This window comes from Chionomys nivalis, chromosome 6 (assembly GCF_950005125.1).
Source record: "Chionomys nivalis chromosome 6, mChiNiv1.1, whole genome shotgun sequence".
Classification (NCBI taxonomy): domain Eukaryota; kingdom Metazoa; phylum Chordata; class Mammalia; order Rodentia; family Cricetidae; genus Chionomys; species Chionomys nivalis.
Window position 1 is genome coordinate 22,021,227 of NC_080091.1, and position 12,016 is coordinate 22,033,242.

Consider the following 12,016-nt stretch of genomic DNA (forward strand, 5'->3'; position numbering starts at 1 on the left):
GAGATGGCTAGAAGTGAGCCAATACTGAGTGTGGGCAGTAGTCCAGGGGTTAACTGTTGCCTAGACTCTTGGCTCACCTCTCCAGGAATGACACAGAAGTTTTCTTTATGACATGTTTCTTCAAACTGTTCTGTATCTTTTCTTTTTTCTCTTTCTTTCTTTCTTTCTTTCTTTCTTTCTTTCTTTCTTTCTTTCTTTCTTTCTTTTCTGTACAGAGTATAAGGAAAGAATGACAAAAATAAATAAAAAATGGCCATACACACTGCCTATCTTACACTTAGTTAATACTTCAGCCATTTGTAAATTACCCTGTGGAGTGAGGATACAGCTCCATGGTGGAGCACTTGCCTGGCATGGGCCAGGCAATGTGTTTAATCATCATTACAAAAGCAAACAAACAAACAAAAAAACAAACAAAAAAAAACCCCCAAAAACAAAACCACCACGTAAATCATCCCTTACCAGATAACCTCATGGTGAGTAGTGAATACAACTTATTAAGTCACCATGACGTCATATTTGCTGCTCTTATTCTTATACTTTGTCCCACATTCATATTCTAGGTGAAAACCACTGCAGCTTAAGACTCATTACTTCTGAGTATTAACGGCCAGGAAACAATACTGTGGATTAAAGCATGTTATGGCACCAAATCGATCGTTCAATATACGGGCACAGAATACTTGCCACGTAGCAGACACTGACAGAAACTAAATCCAAAGAGCTCCCGAAAACTCTGCTTAAAAATAAGGGAGCAGGCATTATCACTATTTGCTGCTGTTCTTTCTGAGACGGTGTCTGTCTGGGAGCTATGACGTACGCTAGTGGCAGGGCTCTTCTGTAGCACGTGTGAGGCCCGGGTTTGCTCACAAGACATGAGATCAGCTAAACAAAAAATGAGCTTTGCTTGTTTTTCTATGAGGAAGTAGGAAGATGGACTGAAACACTTAGAGGCAGAATTTATAAGATCTCTGGATGAGAGCATAGCTCACCAAAGAAAAACTGGCTGATGGGATACTATTTTGCTGTCTCACTTGCCCCTTTGTCTGTGCCTACGCATTACTTCCCAGTCTCCCATCTTCATCTCTCTTTTTAAAAAGATTTATTTATTTACTACGTATACAACACTCCTTCCATGTATGCTTGCAGGCCAGAAGACGGCACCAGACCTCATTACAGATGGCTGTGAGCCACCATGTGGTTGCTGGGAATTGAACTCAGGACCTCTGGAAGAGCAGCCAGTGCTCTTAATCTCTGAGCCATCTCTCCAGCCATCTTTCATCTTTTAAATCCACCCTCCTTCCAAGTTTCTTAAAAGGCTTACTCTGTAAAACTACCATGGAACAGGTTTCTGACAATGTAGATATCAGGATTATGCACCCTTACGAAACAGTACAGTAATCTACTATGGAAAGGAGGGGTCAGGGTCTAGAGCGATGACTTAGTAGTTGAGTGCACTTGTTCCCGCAGAGTGCCTGGTTGGATTTCTAGCACCCACACAGTGACTCATAACCTTGTATAATTCCAGTTCCAGGGAATCCCATGCCCTCTTCTGACCTCCACAGGCACCAAACAGATACATGGTGCAGGCAGAAAAAATCAGATCAAACAGAGGTCGTGGTGTGGGGTGTCTGAACATAGAGGGACACAGCAATTGTGTGATCCAGAAGAGCCTCGGGTTTGCTTAGTTTCCTCATTCCATGATGTGTCAAATGAGCTATTTTTCTCATTTTGAGAGAGTGGGAGACTCTACAAAGTCTCTGAAGATCTCTGCAATTTAAATTCAAGCCCCTTTCTAAAGAAATCCCATTTGAAAGGCACTATATGAAAATGTGTTTGAAATGTGGTTTCTCGAGCAAGACTTGACTTGCCGAGGAACCAACCCCTGACTAGCTATAAATGTAACCACTCAGGATGAGTAGCGGTTTACTTTCTGGGGACCTTTTAGAAGTAGTAAATACACAGCCTTTTTGTCTACAATCTCAATATTTAGTCACTCATAAGTTGCCATTCTTAGGAATTACCAAATGTTTTGCTGGATTTAAAGTCCATTTTTTCTCTTTAATCTTCTGTTGAAGTAAAAAATAACTTGCCATTTTTGAAAAAATAATAAATCTGGTAAAAATTAAAGATTCTTTGTTGCATTTCTTTATTTATTTATTTTTGCAAGCTAACTTACACTAGGAGCCCCAGGTCCTCGTTGCTATTTTAGTGCGACTGAAAAAAACAGCTCATTTAGTGCTGGAACAATTTCCCTACTGTTCAGAGAGGATGAAAAGTTTAAGAAAAATCTCCACTCTCCAAAGATATTTGGTTTATTAAACCAAAGACATTGGTTACTTAGAAATTTTTTATCTGGAGAAAATTCTTTTCTCGACTGAGATATTTGGGGAGACTAAGGTGTTTGGATTCCACATAGGCAAGATTGTTACTATCCTTTTCTGTTAATAACATTTCCACGTGAGCCTGAGGACCTGAATAATGAAAACCCTTTCGTTTGGAGAATGGTTTTGAAATTCTCATTTACCTTGGCTGAACAACGTTGCGCAATGTATCAAAGTGTTCTGGAAGCACTTGGTTTTAGGCACTTGAAAGGGAACTGGCGATCGTTGGTCAGGCTGGGTGAAGTGTGAAGGGCGAGTGTGAGATACACCCACTGACAGGCAGTCTTAAAGCCGTGTGGGGCTGGCAAGAATAGCCCCAGATGTGACTGGACACACCTAGGGGAGTCCCCGGCCTTGCTGCGGCTTTTAACATCTTTCTTTCGAGGACTTCAAGATCTATCTATCACCAGGAGAACAGCTCTTAAGGATAAGAAGTCATTTTCACTTCGGCTAGAAAACTAAACGCCCCATCATGGCACAAATGTGCCCAGGAATAGGATCCCGGACAAGGCGAATATGGTTCTTTATGGTGAGGGGAGCCTTCATTTGGCGCTTCCCTTCGACACCCAAGTCTCACTTCCTGCTGGTAGGCCACACACATCCCGTGGCTTGCTTCCGGACGCCCTAGCTCTCCTCAAACCCTAGCTGGTGGGCAGGGCCGTGAGGTCCTAGTGAGAAAGGCCCGGGGTTCCTTAGGAAGACGTCGATGGAGGGCTAGATGATGGGGAGCTAGGTGAGAACCCAGCGGCCATGGTTCCCTCCACGGGCAAATGTTGGCGGCGTGCAAACACAACCACACGCTGCGCTTCTCTCACACGCTCGTGGCACCGGCAGAAAGCTGCCTCGCGGAGGACCCCTGCCTGGCCGCGCGCCGCCTCCCGTGCAGCTCCCACGCGCGGGATTCCCGCGTTCGCCTCTGCGCCCGCCTCCCTCGTGCCCCAGACGCCCCGCCTCCTGCCACCTCCGCGCGTCTCATTGGCCAGACCCCGAGCAAACCTCGGCTCCAGACTGGCGGCTGCGCCTATCGCTCTGGGCGACAGAGACATTTCCGCATTGGGGGGGGGCAGGAGGGTGGCTGCTCCGACTGGAGGGGGAGGGGAGGTGTGTGGAGAAAGTGGGGGCTCCGGAGTCGGGAGGCGGCGGGCGGGCGGGTGGGCACGGGCTCCGGGTGTTCGCGTGCGACGGGAGTGGAGACGGGGCCGCGGCGGCCGCACTCGTGCATCCTGCGAGACTCGATCCCCGGCCCTCAGCTTCCCAGCCGCGGAAGGGAGAGGAAGGTGGGTGTCGCCTAGAGGGGCGGGCCGGGCTCGGGGCGACCTCCGTGTGGGGTCCTGCTCGGAAAGGCGTGGCCGGAGGCCGAGCGTGGGGCGTGGAAGAATGAGGGGCGGGAGGGCCGAGGGCGTGCCGGGAAGGTCCGGGCCTCCCGGGGGGTCCCGCAGGCCGGTGGGGGGTGGCGGGGGTGGGGGAGGACGAGCTGGGCCTCGGTGTCACCCCGAGCCGGGCCCCGGAGGCCGCGGGGCAGCTGCCTGCCGGAGTGCGGAATTTGCAGCGCCCCGAGAGCCGGGCTATTTATGGGCTGCCGAAAAGGTTGCGCTGCCCCTTCGCCGGCCTCCCCGCCTCCCGAGCGGCGCCGGGCGCCCGAGGCTCGCGGCTGGACGGCGGCTGGCGAGGGGCCGCGGGGTGCGGCCGGCCGGGGGCCTGCGGCAGTCCTGCCCTAGAGGGCGTGGAGACCAGCGGGGCGGTGAGAAAGCCGCTCTAGGTCCGCCTCTTCATTGATGAAATTTAAGTTCGTGTGGTTTTACCTTTTCCGGAGTCTCCAGTCCGGCCCCCGTTGGCGTCGGGATCGCAGAGTAGCCTGGAGTTCCCAAGCTGACTCGGTCCCACCAAGTTTCTGTCTTCTGGGATTTTTTTTTTTTTAAGACCGATTTTTGGTCGTTTTATAATACTTACTTAAGTAGCTAAACATCAGAGGAGAAAGAACACATCGGTTGTTGCTGGGAAGGAAGAGCGACCTTCCTTATAAAAAGCAACTCCGAGAAATTGAAAAATTATAAACCAGGTTCTTTTTAATAAACCCCGAAAATGTCGAGATTTGTGCAAGGTAAGACATTTTGCTTCTTATCTCTTGGCTGCTTCGTCCGAATTTGGGTATTGGTTGTCTCTAGATTGGTGGGGTAGCTTGGAACTGAAAATGTTCACTTGGGATGCCGTTTGCCAAACCTTTTTGGTTAAATTGGTATGTGAGCTGTTTTACACCACTTTCTGGCTTGGCTTGGTGTTTCACATACGTGTGTTTATGACCCTGTGCCCTGCAGGGGTTAGTTCTGCCTTCCTGAAATCAGGTTTACTAGAATTTGCACTTCGCGGATAGAGACCTTAATAATTAAGACAGATTGACTGCTGATTAATTTTTGTTCCCTTCTTGTGGTCGATGATAAGTTATCTTTGTGGGAAAAGGGAACCCAGAGGGCTGGGGCAGGCAGAGGGATGTTCCAAGTCTACTGAAGAAACTGTAGCGTTCTCCACGTCTACTCTTGTGTGTACGTGGATTGAGTCGCAGATGCATCTATTGCGAAATCAGGAGTGGTTCGTAGATACTGGAGGTCATTTCAGTCAGAGATGACTTTGCTGCAATGCTGTTTGCTTTCTTCTTCTTCTTTTTTTTTTCTTGAAATATGGAAAGATTTTAATTCCTTTGAATTTTAAAATTACCATTTAAATTCTGTATGTGTGTAAAGAGGGTTTAGCAAATACCCATCAACTACGCTGTGGTGTTGCCTGTATAAGTGTGTGTGGTATACACGTTGCAATTGGTGCTGCCTTAAACTTCTGTCACTAACTCTATAGAATTTGCCTTTTGATATGTAAGTAACTTTTCTTTCCAGACTCCAGTGTGCTAAAGCTTCAGCCATCTTGCTTAGCCCAGCTAGTAAAGTTCTCGACCACTTAAGGTGATTCTCAGTAATGGTAGATGTACCATTTTTTTTAAAAATTATTTATTTATTTATTTATTTTTGTTATGCTAGTGATGCCCATCATTTGACCCGGGGAATAAAATGAAAATAATGAAATGAAAATGCCCTACCGAGTTATCCCTCACTTTATTAACTCTTCCTAAATTTTGGCTAATGGGTTAAAAGAATCTGACTGCTTGCATTATTATGGAAACAGATGGGACCCTTATGTCTGCCTGCCTCCAGTACTAAGCTCAGAAACATCATTATGTTTTGTAGTTCATGTTATGCTTTTTATGTGGCTAGAGATGCTTCATATGTTCTGATTTAATAAATTAATAAATGTCTTAATCAAGATTAGGAAGGCATGATAACCTAGAAATTTTCTGGTCTTGTAAGTACCATAAAGCCAGTATTTTGTAAGAAATTTGCTAGAGAAAAGCAAACAAATCACTTCTCTTAGGAATTAAAAAATACCAAACTCAAGATATTCCACGTAGTTAGTGATTTTAGGATAGCTTACAGAATTAATGCCCTTTTACTTACAGATTTGCTGTTGAGGAGATCTTCAGATTTGTAAATCGTATACCTAAGTGTCTGTGGACATCTGTCATTTTACATTTTTATCCACTTTTTTTTTTTTTCGAAAAGTTGCCTGGTTAAATGAAGAAATTAACATAGTTGCATTGGCTTGACCATAAACTCAACTCTGATTCCTAGTCCCATGGTGCAGCCAAGCTACCACGTCTGGTTTATTTGCTAACCACCTTTGCCTGGACTAGTAGCTTTCCTTTCAAACAGGCAGTTTTGCACAAAAGACGACACTCCAAGTGTTTTAACTCAATTATGCTGTTTACCATTGCATAATTTTGTGTGAACCCTCTGTGTTTACCTTGGCTGCTGTTAGAAATGATAGAACTTACTGGCTAATTTCAGAGTTGTCTGCACACATCAGTTTTCAGGCGCAAAAGTTGGAAATTATGTTTTTCATTCTTTAAAAAAGCAATTCAGTTCTTTGACCCCTCGTCCCAGAAGTTCCTGATGTTCCCTTCCACTCTGCACTCTGCTTATGCTGTGTCATAAGGAAAGTGGTAACTATCTTCGTAGACTGCCTCTCTTAAGCTTCTGACCAGCAGAAGAGGTGCTTTTCTCATGACTTTACAGCTGATGAAACTTGTGTCTTGTCTAAAGATGAGCTGGTGAGAAGCCCTCAAATTCATGAGCTGTTTAAAACTTCTGTCTTTTCCAACACCTTTTGTTGCTTCTTACATTAAAGACTTTCTTTATGGGCCTGGAGAGATGACTCAGAAGTTAGGAGCCTTGGACCTGGGTTCATTTCCAGCACCCACATGGCAGCTTACAACTGTCTTTATAGTTCCAGGAGATCCAGTACCCTCACACAGACGTACGTATAGGCAAAACAACAATGCACATAAAATAAAAATAAATTTAAAAAAATTTTAGGAATGCCCTGTTCTCCAAGTAGACGACCATTTTCTGTTGACAGAGATAATATATTCCTGGGGAAAACACAGTTTCTTGGAAGTAGATAGATGCTCTAAAAGATTTTGTCACAGGTAGCAAATGCGCACAACCAAAAATGTGCCATATGCTTTTTTTTTTGACTATAGTTTTTTATGACATACCTTAAATTGCACAAATACTGAGACAGATGAAACGGCATGGCCCTAGATTTGACTCCTGTTACAGAAAAGGTGATTTTAGACATTTTTCTGAACTTGTGTGAAATTTGGATATTAGACTGGAGTATGGTTGAGCGATGAAGCCCGTGCTTAGGATGGGTGAGACACTGGATTCCGTCTGCTGTCCACATCTCCTCTGCTAGGTGTTGGTGCTTGTGCCTAGGGATTATTGAGAACCTGAACTAGGGTGTCAAGTGACTGCGCTAGGCAAATACTGTGTGGCCAGTAACTTTAGTAAACAATGGTGGCTTTTCAGAACCCGACATGCCAGCAGAAATACAAATGACAGTTCTGGGTTTTCATACTTCAGATTTAATTTTCAGGTCTGGTTACTTGAAAGTTGATATATTAAAAAAATTACTAACCCTGTATGGGGGCTGAAGAGGAGGGCAGGGCAGAGTAAAGCTTGCATAGTACAGAGGTAAAGTTCGGCTCACATAATTTTTTTTCTTGAATGCTCATGGTCTGCATTTCACTATATTGGATTTCCCTTAAGGTACATACTCGGGTTCAGTAGACTGTCATGAACTAGTCATTGAGAATGCACACTTGGGGTGATATAGAACATAGGAATGCTACACTTGACTGCACTTCAAATCTAAGCACTACTTTTATAGAAAACTAGGTATCTTCCTCAGCCACTTAGACCATAAGAAGTTAGTGGGACGTTTTCAGTTAATAAAACCATTTGATACTATTAGAGAGGTGAGGTTTCCATATGTAACTACTGGACAAATAACGGCCTCAGTTTCTTTGCATATGTCCCTAAGTCTGTATTCTTCAGGAGCCAAGTGGTACTTTCTCATAGGGTGATGCTTTTAGAGCCAAAAGCATGATCTCAAGCTACTGTATTCTCTTGCCTACCTGTGACATTGCTTGTCGCTGGTTTCTCCGTTGCTCAGATTATTGAAGGGCCTCCTCCACTTTTCTGAATAAGTGGACACTACCTCTTTCCTGCCTGTCATATTTGGAGGTGGTATCATCAGCAGTCGTCGGCTATTGCTAGGTTTGTCATCGGATGCCATTTGGAATTTTCCTTTAAAAAAAAAACATGTTTGGAAATGGTGGAGAGACTGATGCTGTTTAGCCAGGTTAGACGCTTAACACTGTAATTCTAGAAGTGTTTTCACAGCTATAAATATGCCACTGTCTATCTAAGATACGTAAAAATGTCTTTCAGTCTTAAAATTTGAAGTATTCTAGTTCAGGAAAATCCATATAAATACAACTGTGTTGCTTAAAAAATACGCATGGCCTGTCAACATTCCCCATTTGTTAGAAGTTTTTGACCGTTGGTGTTTCCTGTTGGGTAGATGGCAGGCGGTCAACAAAGATTACTGAGCTAATTATAGCTCAAGGGTCTCAGGTGAAAGGGTGTCTTGGTTGTCAAGGTCAAGCTTTGGCCTGGTTCTTCTCAGATCTTAAAACCTCTTGCTTATCATTGAAATGACTGAGATAGTTTACCCAGGAGTACTGTGGTATGCATTAAGTTAGGAGCGTGACAGCCCGTGATGACTAAAGCACATTCCTTAAAGCTGTAGATTAGTTTATGACGCTGCTAGAGGGTGGGGTGTGGCTTCAGTTCAGTTCAGTCCTCTGTGTAAATATTTGGGGAATTCAAAATGAAGAATCGGCCCAAAGTTTGGCTGTCTTTACTCTTGTACTTCATAATCTCTGTGATTAAATTCCCTTACTGAGCCTTTCTTCTAAGTAAAATTGATGATTTTCATGTGTGAAAGACTATTGAGAAAAAATTGATACAGAGTATTAGATAAATATTAATGGGTACACTTCTTGGGAGATACATCGGAAGGTTTCTGTAAGAGAGCTTTTCTTGCAGCTTTTCTTGCAGCCCTCCACAGAAACCGTGGCATATGTGCCTCTGTTTGTTTCTTCAGAGATGAATCGTAGCCAACTTCAGATAATGGGAGAACTTGTGGTAGGAATATAAACTAACCTGATGAAAATGTTTTATATAAAAGAGCAATCTACTATAGCTTTCTACTTTCCACCAAGCTTTATTTGGTACTTTTTGTACAAATGCATGCATTGTGAGTTCTCAGAAGTCTGGAGAGTTAATAGAAATAAATACTTGGAAGTTAACCTTTTTTATTGGTGAAAATGAATAAAAGATGTATTCACTTCCCATAATGCTATTCATCCCAATATTATTTGTACAGTGGAGAAAATGATGATTTTGCTTCTGCATGTATACTATTGGAATATATTCTAACAGTGTTAGACCATGTTTGTATGGAGATACTCAGATTTAAATGAGTGAAGGATGGCTGATTTGAGCCCTTTGATATAGTGTGGAATTCTTTAGAAACTGGAGGCATTCCAAAGACCGTGGCCCTTTTTAAAACAACCTGCAATTGCTTTTCTAAAATATTCAATTTGAACTTGGAGAAACAGTGTTTGAATTGTGAACAGTTCAGGTCTTTTAGTAGATTCTCCCCAGCATGGTTACTATTAATTGAAACAATATTTCTTAGATCTCTAAGAGTCTATCAGACATAGATTTTTCTATTAATAGCTCATGAAATTCTTTGGAAGTTGGGCTTGCTAAAGCATTCCAAGAAAATTAAATTTTGTGGTATTTGGTTGAGCAATTTTTGTGTAAAAAACTACAATAATGATGCATTTGAAAACTGTTTCCTGGTGAACTTAATTGGTCCAGGCATCTCCTTTAGTTTGTTGTAAAGTAATTGTCTAAGGCTCCAATTCTGCTTCTGCCAATAGTTCCCATTGTTTATTTTTCTCAGTCGTGACCAAAAGAAATTGGTTGTGTCCCCCCCCCAACCATTTTGACAATTAGGGATTGTTTCTGAGAACCACTGAGAAATAAGTTATTTGTTGTCTTACTTAGCTTAAACAACAAAATGTTTTATCTTCCCCAACATTCCTAGATATTTTTGTATTTCTTGTGCAAATCAAGAGTTTTTTTATTCCTTTGTGTTTACTTGTATCTTAAAAAAACAATGCAGACCTATTCATTGTATTCATGGACTTGAAATAGTCATGTTAATGCTTAGTCTACTTTTTACTTGCTAGTTACCAAGTTGTACAAATACTGTTGTAGGGAACAGATTTTGATAACAGCTCTTTTTTTCCCTTGGCCACAGTAACCTGAAAAGCTGTCTTGGCAAAAGCTGATACAATATTTTATTCATGTTATGTTTTTGCTTGGAATTATAAAGCTTCATCCATAAAGAAAAACAGTCACATTGTTTTAGGCCAATTCATACAACTGATTAGTCTTGGTAATAAACTATAGATTGCCTAATTTTTTTTCCATTGCTCAGGAAACAAATAATAAGGAAAAGTAGAGGAGCATAGGATGCAGTAAGAGAATGTTTGAATGTTTAGATTTATTATCACCTGATTTCATCATATGATAGACAGTTGGGTTTCTGGATTTCATATTGATTTGGTGCCGTGGACCTGAATTAATAGACCATGTAAATGTACTGTAAATGTATGAGTTAAAAAGAGAAGCAAACAGGTTGCCAGACAACAGGACTTGGGTACCTGCATCAGGGAAATATCTTCTCTGGGCTCATTTCTTTATCTTTTTTTTTTTTTTTTTTTTTTTGATTTTCGAGACAGGGTTTCTCCGTAGCTTTTGGTTCCTGTCCTGGAACTAGCTCTTGTAGACCAGGCTGGCCTTGAACTCACAGAGATCCACCTGCCTCTGCCTCCCGAGTGCTGGGATTACAGGCGCGCGCCTCCACCGCCCGGCTCATTTCTTTATCTTTGAGGTAAGGAGTGGGTTAAGGTTCTTCCAGGTTTAAAAGCTCATCTAAGTGTACATTATCAATATATAGGACAGGGCTGCCAGATAATTTTTGGCTCTTGGTGACTTTATGTTACACTGCTTCCCCTTGGTGTGACTTTCTTCTCAGCTACTAACTCTAAAAATGAAACGATACTATTTAACAAAGATACTTTGGGTGTTTTCCACAAGTGATATTTTATTCTTTGAGATTTTAAGAACTATTCTAGATTGGAGATGTTGTTTATTCTCTAGTGTTAACACTTGCTTAGTGTGTATGAAGCACTGGATTCTGTCACTGGTACTACCAAAAGAAGTGGACTGAATTAATGAAAACAAGGTTAATTTTAATGAGTTTATGTATTTTGCCAGTTTTTGTGTAAAGAGAACAATGCATGATTAGCAGAACGCCTAAGTATTCTCATAGTAGTGTTGTTGTCATTCATTGGCTGGGAATGCAACCCAAGAAGAGAGCACTTGCCTAAGAGGAGCAAAGCCCTAGGTGAGATCTCTGACGGTTCTCACCCCAAGCAGTTATTAAACATTCATATGGATCTTTTCTCAACCCCCTCTCTCTTTCTCTCTCCTTCTTTCTGAATGAGGAACACATTTCTATAAAATCCTTTGTCAACTTATTCAGTTGTGTCACTAGTCAAAATTACATTAATATTTCATGTTTAAACTAATCATCTGTAAGAAATTAGGCTAATCTGGGTCTGGTGCCATCTTAGAAATATGTCCTTGAGGTGTAGAAGAGGTGACAAGAAGAATAGAAGCGTACTGCAATAAGCATCAAAAGAAATGAAATCTTATCAGAGCAATACTGGCAGTGTTTGCTCATTAGAAATGCATATGCTCCCTACTGCCAAACTGTTGAGTCAGCATGCCTGGGAGCTTGCCCAGGAATCAGTGTTTTAACTAGCTCTCCGGGTTATTTATATGCAAATTAAAGTTTTAGATGGACTCATCTAGAAGTCAGAGTAGCTAATCACAACCTTTGTGACTTTTACTAGCCATGACCATTCAAAAAGGTACCTCAGTCTGGGTTTAAGATATGCCTAGGAGAGTTAAGAGCACTTGTTGCTCCTTCAAGGACCCATGCTTAGTTCCCAGCACTCACAGGGCTTAGAACCATCTACAACCCCATCTCAGCGACTGTGAAGCATTCTTCTGGTCTTTGCAGGCACCAGTCATGTACAT

At 42.4% G+C, this 12,016-nt stretch overlaps 1 protein-coding gene across 2 annotated transcripts in view; it reads left to right on the plus strand.

The window, feature by feature from the left end:
• Nucleotides 1–3,545: 3,545 nt before the first annotated feature.
• Nucleotides 3,546–12,016, plus strand: part of Ugp2 (UDP-glucose pyrophosphorylase 2) — a 54,612-nt gene continuing 46,141 nt past the window's right edge. Inside the window, exon 1 of one of the 2 annotated variants that reach the window (XM_057771249.1) lies at nt 3,546–3,661. Coding sequence is in view for 1 of the 2 variants with exons in the window: in XM_057771248.1 (XP_057627231.1) it covers nt 4,467–4,485 (19 nt within the window). In the remaining variant the exon portion in view is untranslated. Of the gene's footprint in view, nt 3,662–3,867; nt 4,486–12,016 lie in introns of those variants that run through there. The other variant, XM_057771248.1, reaches the window with a different exon arrangement.